The sequence below is a fragment of the Urtica dioica genome, chromosome 1 (genome assembly GCF_054948205.1).
Source record: "Urtica dioica subsp. dioica isolate 48M chromosome 1, U.dioica_male_clone48M_v1_H2, whole genome shotgun sequence".
Taxonomy (NCBI): Eukaryota; Viridiplantae; Streptophyta; class Magnoliopsida; order Rosales; family Urticaceae; genus Urtica; species Urtica dioica.
In genome coordinates this window covers 18,916,979-18,939,656 of record NC_142756.1, presented here as the reverse complement: position 1 = coordinate 18,939,656, position 22,678 = coordinate 18,916,979, and the positions used below count along the sequence as shown (strand labels likewise).

At 33.3% G+C, this 22,678-nt stretch overlaps 1 protein-coding gene across 1 annotated transcript; it reads right to left on the bottom strand.

The window, feature by feature from the left end:
- Positions 1 to 4,427: 4,427 nt before the first annotated feature.
- Positions 4,428 to 8,322, bottom strand: LOC149407687 (uncharacterized). The gene is made up of 7 exons (XM_089621412.1): positions 7,550 to 8,322; positions 7,002 to 7,134; positions 6,379 to 6,470; positions 5,192 to 5,765; positions 4,741 to 5,075; positions 4,682 to 4,703; positions 4,428 to 4,562 (listed from the first exon to the last, which is right to left on the bottom strand). Exons 5-7 carry the CDS (start codon positions 4,929 to 4,931, stop codon positions 4,428 to 4,430), a joined length of 348 nt encoding a protein of 115 aa, XP_089477538.1. The 5' UTR covers positions 4,932 to 5,075; positions 5,192 to 5,765; positions 6,379 to 6,470; positions 7,002 to 7,134; positions 7,550 to 8,322.
- Positions 8,323 to 22,678: the final 14,356 nt, after the last annotated feature.

Below are 22,678 nucleotides of genomic sequence, written 5' to 3'. Positions count from 1 at the left end.
ATGGACATGATTATCAATGTCACAAGAAGTTAATTCCTTAGATGCTGCATAAAAAACATTAAGCAAGTATATAAGTTAATTTAAATAAATGAAAGAACAATAATAGATGAAATTTATAACTATATAAGTCAATTTAAATAAAAGAAGGAACAAACATACAATCAAGCATTGTAACAGTTGTGGTAGTTGCATGATCAGATGCTTCGTCACGTATTTCAACGAGACTATCAACAATTTCAGTACCGATCTTTGCAATATCATCAAATGAGACTCTTGGTTTTGGACATAAACAAATTAAATCTAAAACATACATGATAAATATAAAATAACAAAAAAAAAAATAGAATCTGTAATAATCAATTTCTAACCTTGAACTTTCCTAAAAATGCTTGCATTGTTTATGGATTTGTCATAAACAATCATTTGTAAGTTATCAAAAGTGTCAGGAACGATGAGGTCTTCATCTTCTGGATCTTCATGGACTGGACTATCGAAAGGTACTTGATTAACATTTTTGTTCTGATCGGCAAAAAGAATAAAAAAAGAACAGAAATGGTAATCATAAATAATATAAATTATATAAATACATTGGATTAAGCTACTGTAAATGTTTAGCAAAACCCCTTTTGGCCATTTCCTAAGCATTAGAAAAAGCCTAAACATTTACAGTAGCTTAATCCAATGTATTTATATAATTTATATTATTTCTGATTACCATTTCTATTCTTTTTTTCTTTTTGTTGATCAGAACAAAAATGTTAATCAAGTACCTTTCGATAGTCCAGTCCATGAAGATCCAGAAGATGAAGACCTCATCGTTCCTGACACTTTTGATAACTTACAAATGGTTATTTATAACAAATCCATAAACAATGCAAGCATTTTTAGGAAAGTTCAAGGTTAGAAATTGATTATTACAGATTCTATTTTTTTTTTGTTATTTTATATTTATCATGTATATTTTAGATTTAATTTGTTTATGTCCAAAACCAAGAGTCTCATTTGATGATATTGCAAAGATCGGTACTGAAATTGTTGATAGTCTCGTTGAAATACGTGACGAAGCATCTGATCATGCAACTACCACAACTGTTACAATGCTTGATTGTATGTTTGTTCCTTCTTTTATTTAAATTGACTTATATAGTTATAAATTTCATCTATTATTGTTCTTTCATTTATTTAAATTAACTTATATATTTGCTTAATGTTTTTTATGCAGCATCTCAGGAATTAACTTCCCGTGACATTGATAATCATGTCCATTCCTTTAAAAAAAATCATGGATGCATGTCTAACTCCTGATGAACTTTCAACGCTTGAGGTAATATTTGGTTTAATTATGAAATATTTTTCATAATTGATAGTTAAGTAGTGTTTATAGAAAAATTTAAGTGAGAGTATACGTAGGTTCTTGAATATTGTGTATTTCATGGTCTGAGTCTACTTTGGTTATAGTAATTTTCCATTGTCAGTCTACTTTGGTTATAGTAATTTTCCGTTGTCAGTCTACTTTGGTTATAGTAATTCACCATTGTCAGTCTACTTTCACTTTTCACTCTCAGGCTATATTGGTTATAGAAATTTTTCACACTGTTAGTCTAATTTCAATATTTTAAATTAAGGCCTATCTTATTAAATTTAAGTTACATTTCAACTGCCTGTTGTTTGAGTCTACTCTGATTGTAGTAATTTTCTATAATTAGTCTACTTTCAGTTTTCACTGTCAGGCTAAATTTTTTATAGAAAATTTTCACACTGTTACTTATATTTTTTGTATTTAATTTTTTTTCAGGCGCTTCGTAATATTCATAACAGTTCTCATGCTTGTGGTTCTTGTGAGCATAAAAATGAGGCAATAAACTTGGTGACACCACCACCAACAGTTGATTTAACAATGCCTACACCTGAAGCACCATTAGAACCTCAAGGGCCTGTTCAAGTAAGAAAATCAATAGAACCAGAATCTTTGCTAAACAAATTTTTTGATGAGTAGCAGTAGAAACAAACAATCTTTTGATTGGATGAAAAAAAGTTTTTTTTTTGTTATATGAGTATATTTTTGTCTTTAGTAATTTCCTACTGTTAGTCTACTTTTATTCTTGATCATAGAATGTTTGTACTGCAAGTCTTCATTATTACTGAAATTTTTTCCATTGTTAGTCTACTTTGAACATTTTAAATTAAGGCCTATTCATTTTTAGTTAAGTTGCATTTGAATTGCTTATACAGCATATGACATTGCCTTATGAAAAAGTATTTTGTTATATGAGTCTACTTTTTTCTGTAGTAATTTCCCACTGTTAGTCTACTTTTATTTGTGAACTATAGAATGTTTTTTCCGCAAGTCTATATTGTTATTTAAAATTTTCCCAGTGTTAGTCTACTTTGAATATTTTAAATTAACGCCCATTCATTTTTAGTTAAGTTGCATTTGAACTGCTTATACAACATATGATATTCACTTAATGAATTTCTTTGTGTGTCTGAAATAGATTGAAAGCAATTCAGCTGGTGATTCCGTTTCTAAACTCCCATGTCAAGTTGTAGTTTTCAAAGCTGCCCCAGAGTCTTCACAACAGGTAATCATATTAATTTCGTATTATATAATATTTATATGATATTGTTACTTATGTTTATAATATTGAATCTTTTTTAGGGCACACGTAAAAATGAGACGATAAACTTGGCGACATCATCACCAACAGCTATTAACCAATGTCTACCCCCAACACACCATCAAAAAAACTTCCCAAGTCACCTCAAGCTCCACACAAATATGCCTTACGTTCACCAACAAAAACTGCAAGTTTGATCTCTCCTTCTACTCAGCCTCGTGATAATAGTAATGATGATTACAAACTTCGTTTTTCGTTCGACTACGAAGTTTTTGATGTGATGAGTAGCGGTAGAAAGAAAAGATTTATTGATTGGGTGAAAAAAAGATTGAAGCCACATCCGTAAGTTTTATTTTATGTATTTTATAGTATTATACTTAAATTTTTACCATGTAATTACTTACGTAGTTTAATGTTTTTCTTCTTTTTCAGAAAGAATAAAGCTGCCGCATATAAGTAAGTTTCTTGAATTGTTTTTTGTTTAGTCAATTATATTTGTTTTTATGCATTTACTTATATATTTTTGTTCATTAGGTGGAAAAATTTTCCTTACAAGAAAAACCAAGATAAGATTGATCCAATCTTATTATGAAGTGGTGATGTTGTAGTAGATTCGAAGAAGTTTTTTCATGATATTTATTCACATGAGGGCTTGTTAACTGACATTGTAAGTTGTTAATTTTTGTTATTTCTATTCCTATATGCTTCTAACACAACATATAATCTTTTGAATAATAATGTTTAAATAATTATTTATTTATTTGGGATTTCTAGTAATCATTTTAATACTACCATATGTCTACATCTAATAATTCTTTATTTATACAGGAAATTGTATGCTGTTTGTACTATTTGAGAGTCAAAATTAGCTTCCACAAGTGCCTGGAAAAGGATTGCACAACGACTGATTGTTACTTTGAATATCTTTTGAATCGCATGAAAAGAACTACCCGTGGAGATGTATCAGTGATTGATTTTGTCGAAGATCCTGAAATTATTGTATTCATTATCGGTTAGTTTCTCGTTTCCAACTATTTTATTATATTTGATAAGTGTTTCTTAAAATTTATTCTTAAGTTTTTTTTTATAGGTCTTTTGCCAATTCGTGGAAAAGATTGGTCACAAGTCAACACTGTGTATTTCTCATCTTTTGTTGAATTTGAAAATTCAACTAATCATTGGGTTCTTGGTGCTATTTATTTAGTGTCGAAAACAATCACATTGTATGAATCATACTTTGAACACCCAAGTTATCATATCCAGAAGCAAATGGAGGGGCATTCTAAATATTTGGCAGCAATACTTCATAAAATAAATTTCGTTTCCCACCATCCAAAGTATCCTGGTGGTTCAGAGCCGTTTCGAGTTATTTTAGCAGACACTCCTAAGCAAAATAATACGTAAGTTTTTTTTCTTTCATAATATACATTTTTAATTGTATGTTGTAAAAGTACTTAATCAAGTTATACATATATTTTCTATTTCATGTCTGATTATGGGATTTTTATTATCAAACTAGTGGAGTTATTAATGTTGAAGCAGGATATTCAAACTCTGAAAGCTTCAAAGATCCCAAAATCAGATCAGAAATTGCTGCTCAGTTGTGGTATCATGGCATTTTCAAGGCCGGAGAAATTAATGGTTATATAACACCTTCTGAAGAGAAGACATGTTCTTGTGTTTGACTTTTGTTTGTTTTTCATTTTTATTTTTTCTCTAACCGGTACATTGGCTTATTTAGAAACATTTGACCTTAGTTACTTTTAGATTTTGCATTAGTAACCATGATTTTATAGTTTGGTTATAGGACTAGCACATTATTTTTTTATTTGATGCATATACAACAACTGAAACATATATTAATTGTTCTGTCTCATCGACTACTATTATTGGTCTGCAATGTCTCCAACCTTCAATTAAAGCACTTAATGCGAAAAACATATACTTAAACATGTTCATACAGAGAATAATTCAAATTTTAAGTATTAGTGTCCAAATATATAATTTACTGTATAAATTTCATAAGGATTTTACAATTGTACATATGTATAATTTTTTATTACAAAAATTATATAACAAGCACTACTATATGTAATTTAAATAATATATACAAATACAGTACCTGTTATCATTGTCCTTTTCATAATATGCAATTGTTCCGGGATTTGTTTCGACCAACATGTGCAGGTAGGATGGCAGTTTAGTGTAGTTTTCTTCGATTGTACCACTAACACTTGTAACTGCATGATCTTTGGCCCTCCACGCTTTAAAATAATCAATGGTGATTCCGTATTGCATCTTCAAATGATACATATTATCGATTGGCCTGAATTTAATCGTTGGATCCTTTAAAGTTCTCTTGATTATATCTCCGATTAAGTCCACAGTTGCGTGCTTGTTATCTGATTTCTTGAAATTTGTTGAACATATGTATGGTTCTTTTGGTATCCAGTTATCCTGATTTTTTCAATATTCCCAATGTTTATTGCCCTAATATACCACTTGCAGTTCTTATCTTCACATCTGTATTGAAATATAAGTTGCATCTTTATTACTTGTTGAGTGATACATACCTTGCATTGTATGAAATCTTGTTTGATCTAGTAGTATTGTACTCAAAGTGGTATTTCATTGCCATCATAGAGAGTCTGTCAATCATCTCCTTTTTAGTACGAAATATCATATCTTCTTCCAAGTCTTCAATATTGTTTTCTGGAATAACCAGAAATGGAGATTCTACTTCTCCTTTTGTCGAAAATTCATCTTCTTCCATTTTAGGACTCTCATCTCTCTCATTTCTCTTTGTTTCAGCTTTGTCTTCATTTGATGTTGTATCGTTTTCCACGATTAAAGCACAATTCTTGTATTGTGCATCATTCTTCAGAAGGTACATCAAGACTTCAAGATTGTCGTCATTTTCAATCCCCATTCCTCTTAAACCTTTATGCTTTGTGTTAAATGATACTTTTAATTCGGCTTTGTTGGCATTGAAAACTTCCTTGGATAATTTCGTAATGAGCTCAATGTAACTCATGCCTTCACTCAATAGCACCATCTTTGCGTTGTTGTTGATGTATATGTAATCAGCATCCCGAATTCCACCATATTTTACAGCAATTGGGATCTTTTCCATTATCAAAATTAACCCTGCAAATATCATATATTATACATCATCAAATATATTCTAAGTGTAATAATTTTTTATCTGTGATTATACACTATCTGTAATAAATAGGAACTGCAAATTTTTATTTTATTTGTAATATGTTATGTGAGTTTACTTTTAGCTGTGTTTATGATGAATTGAAATTTTTTTGGTATGCAAGTCTACATTTTATTTAGAAATGCGTCACTGTCAGTCTACCCTGAATATTCTAAGAATACAAGTAGTTTGTGTTGCTGAATGAATCAACTCATTGTGATATCATGCAATTGTAAACTTCGTTTTAGTGCAATGTGATACCCAAAATTCACTATGAGTTTACTTTGAATCTATTGAACTTTGTACTGTGAATCTACTTTATTTTCACTATGAGTCTAATAATGTTATTCTTACTGTAAATACGTTTGTGTGTAAAAATAATGAAATTCGAGTAGGCAATACATGTGATCAATGTTGACGTCACGCCCCGAGAAAGTGGGGTGATTATTGAATATAATTAAACACTAATAAACTTTACATAACTATCATGCGGTGCATAGTCAGTTATTTACTTTACAAGTCCAAATATAAAATAAAGAAAACGAAAATAAAACAAACCTTCAACACTTGATAGTCTATCCAGCGAAAACCTTCAAACTCTCGACCACACTTAACCCCGAGGTCTTCCTAACCCTTCTTCTTCTCACATCCTGATTGTAAGAAAAATTTGAAGAAAATAGGGGTGAGCCCGAGGCTCAATAGGTGCTATAGTAATGGTTTGATTTTTAAAAGATTTTCGAAAATAATACTTCCTTTATAATAATAATAATATTCTTGTCACGTATAAATCACCAGTATACCTTGCACAAATGTAAATTACAGAAATGTAAATTGTGTGTCTAAATACATCTAAACGTGTATTATCTCCTGAGTCGTCCTGCCAACTTAACCCGTGGCAGTCCTCTGATCAGAGCAAGGTGCACTCTCCGCACCATAAACATGTATATGTGAAACCGGCTTATCCAGGATATACGAAACTTTTCTTTCGTAAATACGAGATATATGTATATTATCAAAAATATTCTCAACTTCGCAATCGGATATCCCGAGTTGAAGTTCCGCCACATTTTCTAAAAACGGTTTTGGGTTTCGTGGCACATTCACAACCATTTTCATTTCGAAAATAATATATACTTGAGGCCAAACCATAAAATCAAGAGAGAAGGGTTATAATAACTTACCTCGAGATTAAGCAGCTATATCGCTCGTCCATGAGACGTTCGCTTGCTCCGTGTACCCGAACGTTCACTAATATCGAGAATCCAGACGTTCACTTACACCATGAACCCTCTAAACGACTTTCAATCTCGAACCCTATCACGATAAATCAAACCAACTCTGAATCAGAATCCTATGAGTAATCCACAATACTCAAACTCAAACGTACGATTTAATAATCATATGCCTCAAAAACATATCTAACAATAAGAAACCAAGTTCTCGGAATAAAATCCAAACGATACGAGAACAAGTAAACTCGAACGGAAAATCCACGATCAAACTCAAAAATCCGAGAAGTAACTCTAATAAGCAAACCTCGTTCTTTTCTTTTTCGGATTCCAAAGGAAATATCCAATCTTATTATTATTAAGCTAGCGTAACCGAGAAATCCATAAACGAGCTTGATAATAATAATATAATAATTTATCATTCTTTTCTTTTACGACATACATCGATTCCGACTTAAAGAATAAAATTTAATAACGTGCCAAACTGAAATAACTCTTACAAAATAACATAAGCATCGCAATAACTCGAGTCGAGTCGGAAAAATTCTCGACTCGCAAAACTCTAAACGGACACTCGCGAGTCTCCGAGCCAAAACCGAAACGTTGGCCTCCTCTCAGTCTTGTTCGGTCTCGCCTTGTCGACGCTCGCGTGGCGGCTCCGCCATTCCTCGGACACGTCCTCGCCGTCCCGAACAATCGCTGTGGGCTCTGTGTAGCCCGCCTATACCGTACCTAGACCCTTGACAATAAACTCGCAAACGAAACAAAGCTCATCAACCATACCAACAATCCAAAATATCAACGTGTTTCTGACCCATCACCGAATATCGAACCGAAACGAAACATCAATTCAACCTATCGATCTTAGATCAATCATCAATAACAATTCCAGACTAACAACAACAACAACAACAACAACACACACATAAACACACACGGCCAAACTTGTCAAAATCCAAAGCAAATTCGTCCAAAATCAATAATAATCACAATTTCGGGTATAAACTTATCCAAGAATCATCAATCTCGTTCACAACCAAAAACCCCCAAAAAAATCAAGTTCACATAAACCCTAAAATCCTCATTTTCGGCCAAAAATCAAAAGAAAAATCCAAGTATACAATTTCAAATCCACAATTCCGAGTAACAAACATCACAACCGAATCTAATCAATATCCAAAACCAGTCAATTTCCCGAAATCACTCAAGAAACTCAAAAATCCCTAATTCACTTTCAAACCCTAGATTTCAAAATTCATTCGGGTTAGATTTCTTTTACCTTGTTTTCGGGAGATTCAATCTTCCTCGGTGTGTGTCCTTCTTTCCCGGCGTTCGTTTCCCGGTCGGCGGCCACGGCGGCTCGCGGCGGTGATTCTTCTCGGCCAAGGCGGCGGGGTGGAGCTTGATGGCGCGCGCGAGGAGAAGCTGAGTGAAGACGAAGAAGATGAAGAGGTAAGGATGGTGACGGTCGATGATGATAATTCTCGTTTGGAATTTTTTCTTCTCTACTTGTGCAGGTCGGTCGAGCGAAAAGAGGAGAAAGAAGAAAGAAGAATAAATGAGGAGAAGTGTGTAGAATTTTCTCATGTGTTACAAATAAATCCTTCCTTATTTTCATCTCTAGCAAACTAACCCTGAGCTCAACATTTTTTTTCAAATGAGCCCAGAAAACATTACAACCACGTCCTTGTCACAAAATTTTGTGACTAAAACCGTAATCGATCGAACTTTTAATTAAATGATTCAAACCGAGAATTTTTCTCGTTCGTTCTCGATTAATCCAAATATATTCAAGGTTTCTCATAAATAATTCTCGTCTTTGAGAATTTATTTCTCTTAAATTAAATTCCGGAATATCTCTTCGGAAAATAATTTATTATTCGAGACGAACTCGATAAATCCTTTATTTATTCTGAGATTTCTCATTTCCTTAATATATCTCAAATTAATTCGATTAACTTATTATTCCAACCCAAAATAATGGAAATAATTCTTAGAAAATTAATTACATAATTTTCTCGTCCTTTTGATGAACTTAATTTACAACATTAATCTTAAAATTTCGAGTCGCTACAATTGACGAGGAAGAATTGCTGAGGAAAATCGTCTGAATAATCGCTGTGAAAGAAGAAAAAGGAATTGCTGAGAAAAATCGTCGGAATAATTACAATTTTTTTAGTTGAAAAGCAAAACCTACGAATCTTCATTTTTTTCATTCTAAAATGTTAAACAAGTAATCAATATTCGAACATGAAAAATTTGGCTTTGGAAGTGAAAGTATTCGAGGAGAGACTTCGAATTTCACATGTGTCTACTTCATCCTTCGATTTCGATCGGCGAGCGAAGACGAGGAGCCGAGAACACGGATTTTTGGCCAGAGATTCTTCGTTGTTCTACTTTGACCTTCGATTTCGAACGCCGAGTGAAGACGAGAGCGGAGAACACATTTTTGGACCGGAAAATCTTCGCCGTTCGACCTGGACCTTCGATTTCGAACGACGATTTCGACTTAGAGCGCTCGACTTCGGATTTTGGAAGGAGAATCTTCGCCGTTCTTCTTCGCGAGTGTTTCGTAGAACGATTTTTGGTTGTTTAAGTATTTTATTCCAATAATAGGTAAAAGTGACTTACTTGCAACACATTATTTGGAGGTGACATAGCCGCAATTTTATCCATAAGAAATGACTTTTTGCAAATCACTCAATAAAAGATGGATTTCCACTGCATGGGCCTAATATTTACGTGTTAGCTTTACTTTTAGGCAACTTTCTCATTTTATTCATCTGCTTCCTATTCTTCTATGAAACACACAGTGACCGACCATACTAGAAATAAAAAACGAATTTTCGAAACATAACGCCCGACGAGAGGAGGGATTGTCCACAACTTTTTGAAGTTGTAGCCGAAATATTGTTCCTTTTGTGCAAGCATTGTCGACTTTTGGTCGGTTCTGACGATATGGCGTCGACAAGTGTTGGCTCAAGTGAGGAAACTTTCGGGATTTTCAGCAACTAAATGACCCCTCAATGTCTCGAGTTTTTCCTTTTTAACAATTGTTTACAATAAATGTTAAAGAGCTTATGCACAAACTCTGCAACAGATTAAAGAACATGGACGTTTTGAAGATAATTGAAAAAAAAAAATTGTCAAATGTGACAAGTTACTTATAATAACCTTCAATATTAAAAAATTATATTATTGCTTTAACTAATTATTTTGTATAGTCAACCAATAAAATACATTAAATCTACATACACATGAACATATATAAAAGTTTGCTGGCCTTTTCAATTGATTTTGTTGATTTTATATTAAGTCATTGAAAGAGTTCTGGGGAGTTCAAACTTAATCATGGATTTCTTCAGCATGGTCGGCCCAACATAAATTGGACCATAAGCGAAACAAAATAATTAGACTTTAAAAAATAGTGAAGTATAAAGTATTTTTTTAATAAAATATTAAGAAAATATATTTTCATAAAAATTAAAAACATATTTTTATTCTATTATCCCGGACCTGGATCACAAATATTTATTAACTAATCATTCATATGGTTACTATGGTTAATCTTTATATGTTTGAATTTTTCCAATAATATATTTTTTAGATTAAAATAACTCTTCCTCTTTTTTTTTTTATAATCGGGAACATATTTTTGATAATACATGATTTTTCTATGTTCTAAAACGCAAATCAACACACACCAAAAAAAAAAGTAACTATACTATAACTTAAGAAAAATTAAAGTTTCATATAATCAGATTAGAAAGAGAAAATCTGAAAACTCAATGAAGTATTGCTGGAAATGATGTTGAGGATAAAAAAGCTTGAGGAATATGAAAAAAAAAATAGAACTCGTGAGAAAATGTAGTGAGAGAGTGAGAGGGATTAAATTAGTATGTGAAGAGAGAGAAAGATAATTTAGAAATATCTGAAGTGGAAATAAAAGAAAAAACTTTGGGAAAATATCAAGAGTATCCCTCGTGTTTAATCGAAATGCGAAATTTATCTCTTCGATTTTTAGAAATATCAAACATATCATTTCAGTTTAGTATAAATGATGTATACCTCCCCTAAAAAATGTTATATTACAAATATCACAATTTTCGTTTATTTTTTACAAAAAAAAAACAATTGAACTTCCCAAAATATCCTTAATGAAATAATTTTTTATTTTTTATTCTATATACAAAAAATTAAATTAAATTTTTTTTAAAAAAGTTAAAAAAAAAATTTACAAAGAGAGATTTTGATTTTTTTTAATACAATAGTAGATAAATATTTATTCTATTAAGGGTATTTTGGGGAGTTCAAATTATTTATGTTGTAAAAAATAAACGAAAATTGTGATATTTGTAATATAACATTTTTTATGGGAGGTATATGTCATGTATATTAAACTGAAGGGATGTGTCTGATATTTCTAGAAATCGAATGGATAAATCTCGCATTTCGATTAAACACGAGGGATACTCTTGATATTTTCCCAAAAACTTTTTGGCAGGAAAATAATAATGTGGTGCATGGTATAAGACTGTAATATGTATTGATTGGTGTTTGATGTACACAATAAATGACTTTCAACGTTACGGTGAGTTTCGTGAAAGATCGTGACCATTAATTGGTTTCAGCTCGGGACAAGGATTCCTCTCTATGAGACTAGAAATGAAATTTTGTCGTTTTATGATTTCCAGTGTGAAGTTTGATGACAATACTGATTATTTTCTTTTGGCTGTTTGGGCCAATAACAAAGACAATCAAATGGGACTTATTTGAACAAAATTGAGGCGTATCAATCACTCGACAAAAGTTTGGGGCTTTTATTTTTCTCAAATTCTATAGGTTTGAAGCGATCGCTTAACCCACTTCACTATTGCGCCTGCCCCGTTCTTCATGTCACGACCCACGAGCGCCCGTCCACGAGCCGCGACCGATCAAGTCGCATATCACGTAATCACCACAGTATAAGTATTTACGGTTATTATGTTTGTTTATTTATTTATATGCTTGACATATACATACATACATACATATATATATATATATATATATATATATATATATATATATATATATATATATATACACACTAAACATAAGCTAGGTGCGATAATAAATAAGTATAAAAGTGGTTATAAAAAAATGCCGGGAAATTTTTTATTTTTATTTTTCACACTTTGAGTCCTATAATGACTCTTATATATATACAAACTCCTGGTTTTGCGTATATATAGAGGAGATAGTTTAGGAGTGTATATTAGGAAAGAGTTTGACAAAATACTATTATATAGTAGTTTTGATCCCGGGTGAGACCCCGTTAGCCCATAGGTCGAGAGTGTTATGAATATTTCCCACTAGAAGATGATGCTTACTAAATAAGATAAGAAGTTACTTTATTAGTATAATATGATTAGTCGATTGAGGTCTGATAAAATTCAGAATCAATAACAACTGTCATTCGTAATCTCCGTATCAAAATGAGTCGCATGTTGGGCATCTGAGTTCGAGCGGTGAACTAAAACAAGGTCGATGACTAATTTGCGTATGCAAAGCCTTATCTAAAGTCATATATGTAGAACATGAGTGAAGGTTGATCACTTAGTGGGAGCATTCTACACTTTTGGTAAGTGTACGACTCGGACAAACTTTGGTTTGGATAGATGTGTCGTTTAAGGACCGTTACGACGCACTAGCCGAGGTCGCTTATGATGGTCACAGTGACGCTTGATCTAAATCCTGAAGTGATCATGGACTTCTAGGTCATGTTACCCGATTCTTTGATTCACCACGTTAAAGGCTAATGAAACGCTCACTAAATAGATGTTTTGGGAAGTCGGGACATGATCGTAGAAGAAAGTGATTTACAGATACAGAATCCAACCTTCCTGAAAGAAGGTAAATGTTCTCTCACCTAAGGGTTGATTCCAGAACCGATAAATTGCTAGCACTTCCAAAGCTGGCTTACGTTTGGAAGAATCTTTCGTCGGGGAAGCAACTGCGCTTAGGGTATATTCGTAACGAAAAAGGTATAACGAAACAAATTTACCTATCTCGATGAAGATCACGATCATGTACTGATTAAGACTCGTCACGATGAGTAAATATAATTCTAGTAATATGGGTGAGTTCAGTCTTGGCTTACACGGTGGAGTACTAACCAAGATTAGACAAAACAATACGTAAAAGAGAAATGACTGTTTCGTCTTTTGATCGAGTTTGTTAAGCTTCAAATACTAGGTCCATAGTCCCCGATTTGGCTTCGATAAAGGCTGATAAAAACGTTCATATAAAAATGGTTTCATTGTTATAGTCTCACTTGCTGTAATTGTGATTGACATCATTAATTCTGAAAACGGTATTTGCGGAATTAAAAAACTATTTATAGTAGAATTGCTTATTTATTGTTGGATCAAGTAAATAATCAATTAATAAGTTATTTATTTATTGTTGGATCAAGTAAATAAATAATTTTGGATTTTTGGGCCGGACCTTGCGCTGAAGAAAAAATTAGTTATTGTCTTATGTTCTCTCCTTATATTTACGAGAATACTAAGGAGAAATATTTTCCTATATTCTCGCAACAAATAAAATATTTTATATTTTGATATAAAATAAAATCCTAGATATTGATCTAATGTATGAGAGAAAAAATAGGATTCGTGAGATGAGATCCAAGGGCTGAGAATAAATCCACTGGTGTGAACACAATAAAACGAAATAATATATTCTATAATATTCTAGAATATCTCCTTTTAACAGCCATAAATAGGCGGCTGATGAGAAGCAAAATTTAACCAAAACAATATTAAGAAGTTCGGCCTCGTCTCTTTGGTTTGGCGGAGACTTTGTTTCTTCCTCTTCCCCTCTGAATTGCTTCAATTTCATTATTAGAAATAAGAGAGAAAGAGCTGAAACACCTCGTTCCAAATCTAAGTGAGATCAAGAATCGTTGCCCACTCATTAGTCTTATCTTCCTCGAAGATTACGTTTCGGAAGACTACATGTCATCAACACGACGAGAAGGAATCCGAGAGTTTCAGAGTCATCCCGAAGGTCTGATTGTGGGGAGTGTTTTATACACTAAAGACAGATTGTGAAAGCTTGAAGGATTGGTTCGTGAGCCCAAATTTGTAAGTCTTCTGAACTTGTCATTAGATTTATCGGTTACTTGACATATTACGTTTGCTCTCATTAAATAACGTAAATCTAGATCTTGTTTAATTAATAAACATGTTTTAATTAGCATATGATAGCGTAATTAATATTTTCCGCATTTGAATGGTTGTTTGAGGTGCAATAATCACCAACAAATGATATCAAAGCTAATTGATTTGCGTTATTTAATTGATTCATTCTAGTAATTAAATTTATATATGGTTTGAATGGATTTATATTGTGATATGAAATTCATACAATTCAATATATTATTATGTGAATTGTGATTCGTGGGTTGATCGTAGATTTTTTTATTCTCGCTTTTCTAGATTTTTTTTTGTTAAACCCGAAACTGAAAGGGTATAGGTTTTTTTTTTGTAATTTTCATTATTATACTTGTTGTAATCCGATGGTCACGAAATTCGACGAGACGCTTACCCACTGTTAGAAGACATGACAGTCCGAAGGAGAGCCACCACGACAGAAGGATTATGACGCTTTGACAACGAGACGCAATTTTTTTGACAATCTTGTCAAAAAGGCTGTCCCCCTAGCATTATGACCTCTCGGCCATGATGCCCTCATGGGTCATGGTCCGACCTACCTTGTTGAGCCCTACCTTAGCAAGTGGGCTCAAGGATTCGACCGGTCATAGCCCATTAATTTTTTTTTTTTTATCGAAAAATTAGTTTTTTGAAGTTTTATTTAAAATAATTATATGGGCTGGATCCTAATAAGTTTTATTTAAAACATTGAAAAATAAGTGATTTTGATATCGATTTATTTTTCTAAAGGACATTTGAATGGGCCTTATTCAATAAATTATTTTTGGAAAAAACTAAGAAAAATAAATAATTTTTTAGATTGATTTATTTTTCAAATGAGACATAGGAATGTGCTCAATATGAATCCATGAACTAATGTGATTAGGTTCATCTAGTTAGTATTTATTAAAGAATCAAATAGGAAACGATAAAACCGAATCAAACCGTACTTGCTTGCTCCTGCTTGTTTATTTAATTGCTTATGCCATGCTTGTTAGCTATAACTTAGAAATTGTTTTTCGTGGGTTGTGCTTATCATGGGATTTCATTTATTAAATTAAATTATCTAATTGGATTAGGATAGTTTTAATAAATGAGTTGAACGGATCGGAGGGCTTTGTCACCAAGCCGATAAGAGGCTAAGCTTGGAGGTTATTAAAAGATGATGTCTTCCCTCCTCGCTGGGAGCTTTTCCGTGAAGGAATACTATTAGGATAATCAAGACTAAAATGTCACGAATTCCTAATCACTTAAGATATATCGAAACATAACTGTTTTTAAGGGTAGCTTAGTAATGTTGGTGATTAATGCACCTTGATAGTCATATTAAGTGCGGAAAAGATTAATTACACTAACAAGAGCTGATTAATATTATGGTTATCTAACAAGATCTAGATTTACTTATTAATTATTCATGAAAGTAATGTCAAGCAACCAGTAAGAGCTAAGTTCAAAGATTCAGTAATACTTAAATGTTTTGGATCTGCTACTGAATCTTCAAGCTTTGACTCCCTCCGTCTTCAATCTAAAAAGACTATCTTCAAGCTTTAGCTCCTCGACGCTCTAAACTCATCAGTGATGACACCGTAATCTCTGAGACGAATAAGAAAGATGAGTATGCACAGTCTTTATCTCACTACGATCTACAACGAGGTGTTTAGATCGCACCGTGTTTATGGGATTGGAATCACGGAGTTCCAAGAGGGGGAGAGGGGCGTCGGCCAAGAGAGAGAGGGAGAGCTCTTGGTCGAAATTTATGAAGCATAAAAGTGTGTATGTTGCCTTCTCATGAACCCCTATTTATAGTAGTGGAAATGATATATTTTTGGTAGTTTTCAAAATATATTATTTTCTTTAGTTGTGTTCACACTAGTGAATCAAAGCTTGACCATTGGATCTCATCTCATGAATCCTACTTTCTCTCTTAGCCATCAGATCAATATCTATGAGATTTTATTTCCTGTTTAAATATAGAATATTTATTGATGAGAGTATAACGGACAATATCTTATTTCCTTTTAAATATTATTCTCTCCTAATATTCATGAGAGAGAATAAATGACAATATCTTATTTCCTTTTATATATTATTCTGTCCTAATATTCATGGGAGACAATAAATGATAATATTTTATTTCCTTTTAAATATTTTTTTCTCTCAATTATTTAAACAAATAAAGAGAAAATATTGGTAACTACCAATAATGGCATATGGATGAATTTTGGCACACGTCCAAGGAGTTCTTCACGTATATCTTGTGTCGGGATCCTCAAAAATTCGTGCACCTCAATATGTGCAATGCCCCATTGTTTAAAACCAAATTAATTATTTATTTACTTGGTCTAACAATAAACAAATAAGCAATTGATTAATTATTTACTTGATCAAACAATAAATAATTAATACTACCATAAATGATTATTTAATAATGCAAATACCCATATTTCATAATTGACGCTGTCAATCACAATTACAGCTAGTGAGATTATAATAATGAAAACATTATTATTCGAAAGCTTATCCGCATTTATCAAAGCCGAATCGGGGACTATGGACCTAGTATTAGAAGCTTAGCAAATCCAATGAAAAGACGAAAAAAGCGCTTTCTCTTTTCTACATCGATTTGTCTAATCTTGGTCAGACTCCACCTTGCAAGCCAAGACTGAATCCTTCTTGGTAATAGAATTATATTTACTCATCGTGACGATTGTCCACTGATGTAGTCAGTTCGTGATCAAGATCCTACAGGTTCAACCTGTGTCGAGAAAAATCAATTATTCCGTTATACTTTTCTTGACACCTATAAGCCCTAAGCATTGATGCTTCCCCAGCGAAAGATTCTTCCGAACGTACAAACTTCGGAAGTGCGCGCAATATATCGGTTCTGGAATCTGTTGTCAATGGTGCCCACAAGAAGAGTTGTAGTCTTTATTTTGTACATTTGATGTAATAAAGTCTCATGAAGACTCTTGCTTGTAATTGCTTATTCATTAATAAAAAGTTGAAACGTTCATTCATTCCTCCTTGTCTGTTTGAAGCTTTATGATAAAACATTAGTCTTTAGTCCATAAACAAACTTAACAACTTACGAAGAGACAAATGTAGATTTGCATGAACAAACTCTTCGTAGTTTGCTTAAAACGATATATTCGCAATCTAAGGGTCAAAGGACTATTGACCTCAGTACGATTGTTAGGAGAATCTATGATGTCTGGTTATGGGGCATTGAGAGTTGGAGACTCTATAGTTCTTCTAGGTATCTTCCGAAGCTACTGAATTGATCAGTGCACTTCTAGAGACAAGATAAGAACAAACCATTTAACCTCTTATGTCTTGAAGTCACTACGTATGAATTGCATCGTGCTTACCTTAATCGTGAAATGAGACATGACATTTCACAGCTTACGTATTCTCATTTGAGAAAGTCAGAGTTCGGACTCACTATTTGATTCTGAACAGGGCCTATTGGTGAAGTACTAAGTTGTGAGAATGTCATGAGTAACTTTGTGAAGTTCTCATAGATATGGAATTCATGTACAAGATTGCTAAAATGCAATGTATATCACCTCATGCTTTGTTCCTTGGAATGTGAATAAATGAACTGGCCAGTGTCCAAATTGAGTCTTGACTCTTTTGGATGAAACAATGTGACTTGTTAGCTCATCGTCAATACATTGTTTCTAACTTATTCACAAGCGACAAAGGAGTTGAGGAAATAACAGCTAGATGGGTAAAATGGTAATTTTGTAAATCCCGACTAGCTGATGATATTCATGAAGGGTAAACACTGATAATATTCTGTGGATCCACTCATTACAATTAGGTTGAATTCTTGAGTAGAAAATAAATTCATTTGAACCGAGAGATTTTCAGTATCAACTCTTTAGTGGAGTCAGTTGACATTAAGCTAAACTTGGAAAAGGTTTGTGAACTTTTGAGTCCAAGTATTTAGCTCAAGCTTTGTTCATTTAGATCCATGAGGTCACTGTCACAAATCACATCGAGTAGGAATAGTTAAACTAGAAGCTAAGTCAAAACAAGAACGAGACAAGTTTTACGAAAATTGTCAAAAGGATATTTTTGTCTTTTGAGACATAGGATGAAATGAATGTCAATAAATTTTTTGACAAGGTCATTTAATGACATGTATCACTCGGCCAAAATTAGATTTATTGGGCCTTGTGGATTAATTTCATTTCAAAAGAATTTTATTGAAAATTCTTAATAGGTCTTTTTCATGTTGTCATGAACAAATGGAAAAGCTTTTAGAAGGCCCTTCTAGAGCATGTTGGGTGCCTACTACCCAAATGAAAAGAGAGAATATTTTGTGCATGAATGTATCAAGATACTTGCCAAAAGAAAAAGAGGAAACAAATTTCCTCTAAGAGGAATAAGGGGAAATTGGCCAAGTAGGTAAAGGGAGAAGCAAATAAAAGAGGAAACAAATCCAAGGACTTGCTTGGCAAGTCTTGGCCGTGTGGAATAAGAGGGTAATGGGCAATATTTGCTCATGAATATGTGATATTCTATAGAAGAGGAAACTACCTTATTGAATGTGAGATCTCTCCTATAAATAGGAACCTTATTCTTCACATTTTCATCATCCAAAGTTTTAGAGATTGAGAGCTTCTCTCTTTAGACTTGGCCGACTCCTCTCTCTCTCTCTTTCTATTCAATTTCGTTTTTTGCTTTGGCACCTAGGTTCTCATTTGACCTAGTGTTTTAGCTCTTCGACTTCAAGACTTGTTCTTAAGTCGTAGTGTTTAAAAGTGCCCACATACTAATTCCTTTTTCTCTCGAGTGATTTAGTGATAGAAACTTTCGTGGTTGCTCGAGTTGGCGAGGAAAGAAAGAGAGACGTGCTGCGAGGGAGACGAACGTTGCAACCTTCCAAAAGCTTCTCAACGTTCAAGCTTCTAAAAAGGTTAGTAATCTTTTATGCTCATATTAGTTTTTATTTACATGTGCTTGCTCTTTGTCTAGGTTAGTAAAAGCGTTTTACTTGTAAAAAGAAAATTTTAAAATTCCGCCGCTTACTGAAGCGTTAAACTTTTTCGTAAACCCTAGATCAATTCCAATAGAATCAACCCTTAGGTGAGAGAACATTTACCTTCTTTCAGGAAGGATGGATTCCATATCTGTAAATCACTTTTTACTCGAATTATGTTCCACAATGCTCCCAAGACATAATCTGTGATTAGCATGATAGTGACCTTTTAGCGAATGAGTCAAAGAGTACGGTAACATAATCCAGTGTCCATGATCACTTCAGAATTTAGATCAAGTCTCACTGTGACCATCATTTGTGATCTCGGTTAGTGTGTCGTAACAGTCCTTAAATGAGACATCTACAAGCAAGATTTGTCCGGGTCGTACACTTACCACAAGTGTAGAATGCTCTCACTAAGTGATCAACCTTCACTTGTGTTCTACATATATGATTTCAAATTCAACTACCCAGGCATGAACCAATCATCGACCAGTTTTAGACTTTTAGTTCACCGCCCGAGCTCAGATGTCGTGCATGTGACTCAGTTCGATACGGAGACTATGGGTTGATGAATGTTTGATGAATAACTTATAAATGTGAAAACTTTATTTTATTGATATTTCAGCGAGAATTTACAAAAGCATCTTCTCGTGGGCAAGAATTCCTAACAAGTAACACTCGAGTTTTTAATATGATTTAGTTAATTCGAGTGGATCACGTAGATTAATGTGAATGCGAGGAGAAAATTAAAATACTTAAAGTATATTGAGTCATAGGCCTCCAACATTCCAACAACACCGTGAGGATGAAAGATCCCTGCTTGATCGGCGGTTTGTTTAAAACATGTTTATTTGTTCCTAAGGACATGCTTTTCTGATTCTAATACCAAGGTTGTGTCTCGGACGATAGGCGAGAGGGTTGAATCCGGCGTGTACTGGCTAAGTCAGTGCGTTTGGGCTAGACTTTTTCCGTCAAAATGTTGGGTCGACTCATGCATAAATCCAACAAGTGGTTGCTCATGTGATCAAAGATTCCTAATTACTGGTAGTTAGTGACATAATTATGAAGTTTATATGAACCATGATTGTTCACTAATCTGAGATGATTCTCATTTTCACTAGGTGCACTCCGTTACGCCACCATAGTGGGACGGACTGTGGCTATTGGTGGATTACCATGTTATATAACAACTAGATTCTTTTATTTAGTATTTTATCCCGTGCTTGGTTGTATTATGTTTTTATTTTCCTAAATATTATTGATAACTTGTTTCTTTTCATATTGCTGATATATATGTACTTTTATGTTTTAGTAATCATGTCGAACCTTATTATGGCCCTGTTGTCGAAAGACATCCTGACTGGTTAAAACTTCCCGAAATGGAAGTCTAACCTAAATATTATTCTAGTGAGTGAAAGCATTCGCTTTATCCTCACTGAAAAGAAACCAGTCTTTCCTAATTCTACTACTTCCCAAGTTCAAAGGGAAGAGTATGATAGGTAGAACATGGCTAACAACAAAGCCATGGCCTACATGTTGGCGAACATATCTGATGCGTTGTGAACAAAGTTGGAAGGAAAATAGAGTGTTGTGGAGATCCTTGACTCGCTGCAGGAAATGTTTGGGACGCAGAGTGAGCAAGCCCGCATTGAACTCACCCGTAAGTGCACTAGCACTAGGATGATTGCGGGGACTCCTGTGAGGGATCATGTCATGAAGATGACTAACTACTTCACAGAAGATGAACTTCATGGGGCTATGATGGATGAGGTCACTCAGGTGGGAATTATCCTGAATTCCCTTTTGAATGACTTCATACAGTTCACGTCAAACTATAATATGAATAAGTTGACGTATGGACTGCCTCAGCTGTTGAATGAGTTACCGAATTTCGAGTCTATCACTCGACAAGGAAAGAACAAAGGGTCGGCTCTGTATACGGACAAAAGTTCTTTGCCGAAAGCCAAGAAGAAGTTGACTTATGGTGTTGGGCCATCAAAGGCACATCCTAGTACTTCGAAGGGGAGAGGTACCACTAACAAAGAAAGGCGAAACTTCAAGAGAAGTGGAAAAGGAAAAGAAAAGAAGCGTGAAATGGTGGGCAAGTGCCACCACTACGACAGTGAAGGCCATTGGAGAAGGCATTGCCATTTGTACTTGGCTGAGCTTGAAAAGAACAAGAAGAATGTTGGTATAGTACCTTAAAATTGATGATATCCTAATATTGTTTTTGGGGATAATTATTCATGAGCATACTTCTTTTCTTGTTGCAGAGTAGATCTAGAGGAACAGAGCTTGCTGAACAATATCGGATTCAAGCCCAAATTGTAGAGAAGCTCATGCTCCAGTTGAAGATCTAAAAATTTCTCGCTAGTTTTAATACTTTGAATTTTGGATTTATTTTTGAACACGGGATGTGTCACTTATAATCCAAGGTTTTCCGGACTGTAGTCTTTTAAGACTATTCCAGATAAGATGAATATTTTCTTTCTTTCTATTTTATTACATTATTTATGAAAAAATGTTGTGTCATTAAATATTTCTCTACTTGTTATATGAATGCCTTAAATTGCTTTTATGATATTCATATATGCATGAATGCTTAAGCCTTAAATTTAAATATAGAAAATGAAGGACACATGTTTCCGTTCATTAACTATATAGTTGCACAATAATATATTATCCGAGTTAATAATCTCTGTTAGAATTTTAATTAGCCTTTATTGCTTTATTAAAATTGCTATAATAAATGTGTTTTTGATATAATAAGAATTATTTAGAACTCTGGTAGTGTCTAAATAATTATCTCATATTGACAAATGATTTGTGTGATTAAGAGATAATAAGGTAACAAAACTTTATAGTTAATATTGATGATACATTGACTGAGTGAGAGGATCTTATAAGAGAACCTAGACACTCAAGTTCAATAACTTAGTGGGAGCTTCCTTGAATGGAACCTGGTCACAAGAATTAATTGAGTGAGAGAATTATTTAAATGATTCTAGCTATGATTGTTCAAGGCATTAAATGCGAGCGTCTTTATAAGAATCTAGCCATTATTGAACAATGCAATAATAGCAATGTCCTTCACAGGACTGTCACCATCATTTATGATGGAATCCTTTAAAATGGATTAGTATTACTATCATGAAAATAATATGAATGGAAGTGTAATTAATTATTGACTTTCCATAAATAATCAATTAATAAATGGGAGCATCTTTAATTAGAATCTTGCCGCTATTGTATGAAATTAAAGATAGCTTAATCCTTTATATGATTAAATACATAATTTATGATGAGATTCTTAATTGAATATAATAAGCTATTAAATCGAACAATAAATGGAAGTATGACTGACTAGCCATTAAGATGAAAGCATCCATTAATGGATCATTGTCTTTATCATCAACGATGTTTTCATTAAATGAAAGATT

Coding starts and splice junctions, on each gene's coding strand:
- LOC149407687 (XM_089621412.1), bottom strand. CDS start 4,931: ATGTATCATTTGAAGATGCAATACGGAATCACCATTGATTATTTTAAA. Junction 4,704..4,740: donor GAAAAGGACAATGATAACAG/GTACTGTATTTG, acceptor AATTACATATAG/TAGTGCTTGTTATATAATTT. Junction 4,563..4,681: donor GTGCTTGTTATATAATTTTT/GTAATAAAAAAT, acceptor AACATGTTTAAG/TATATGTTTTTCGCATTAAG.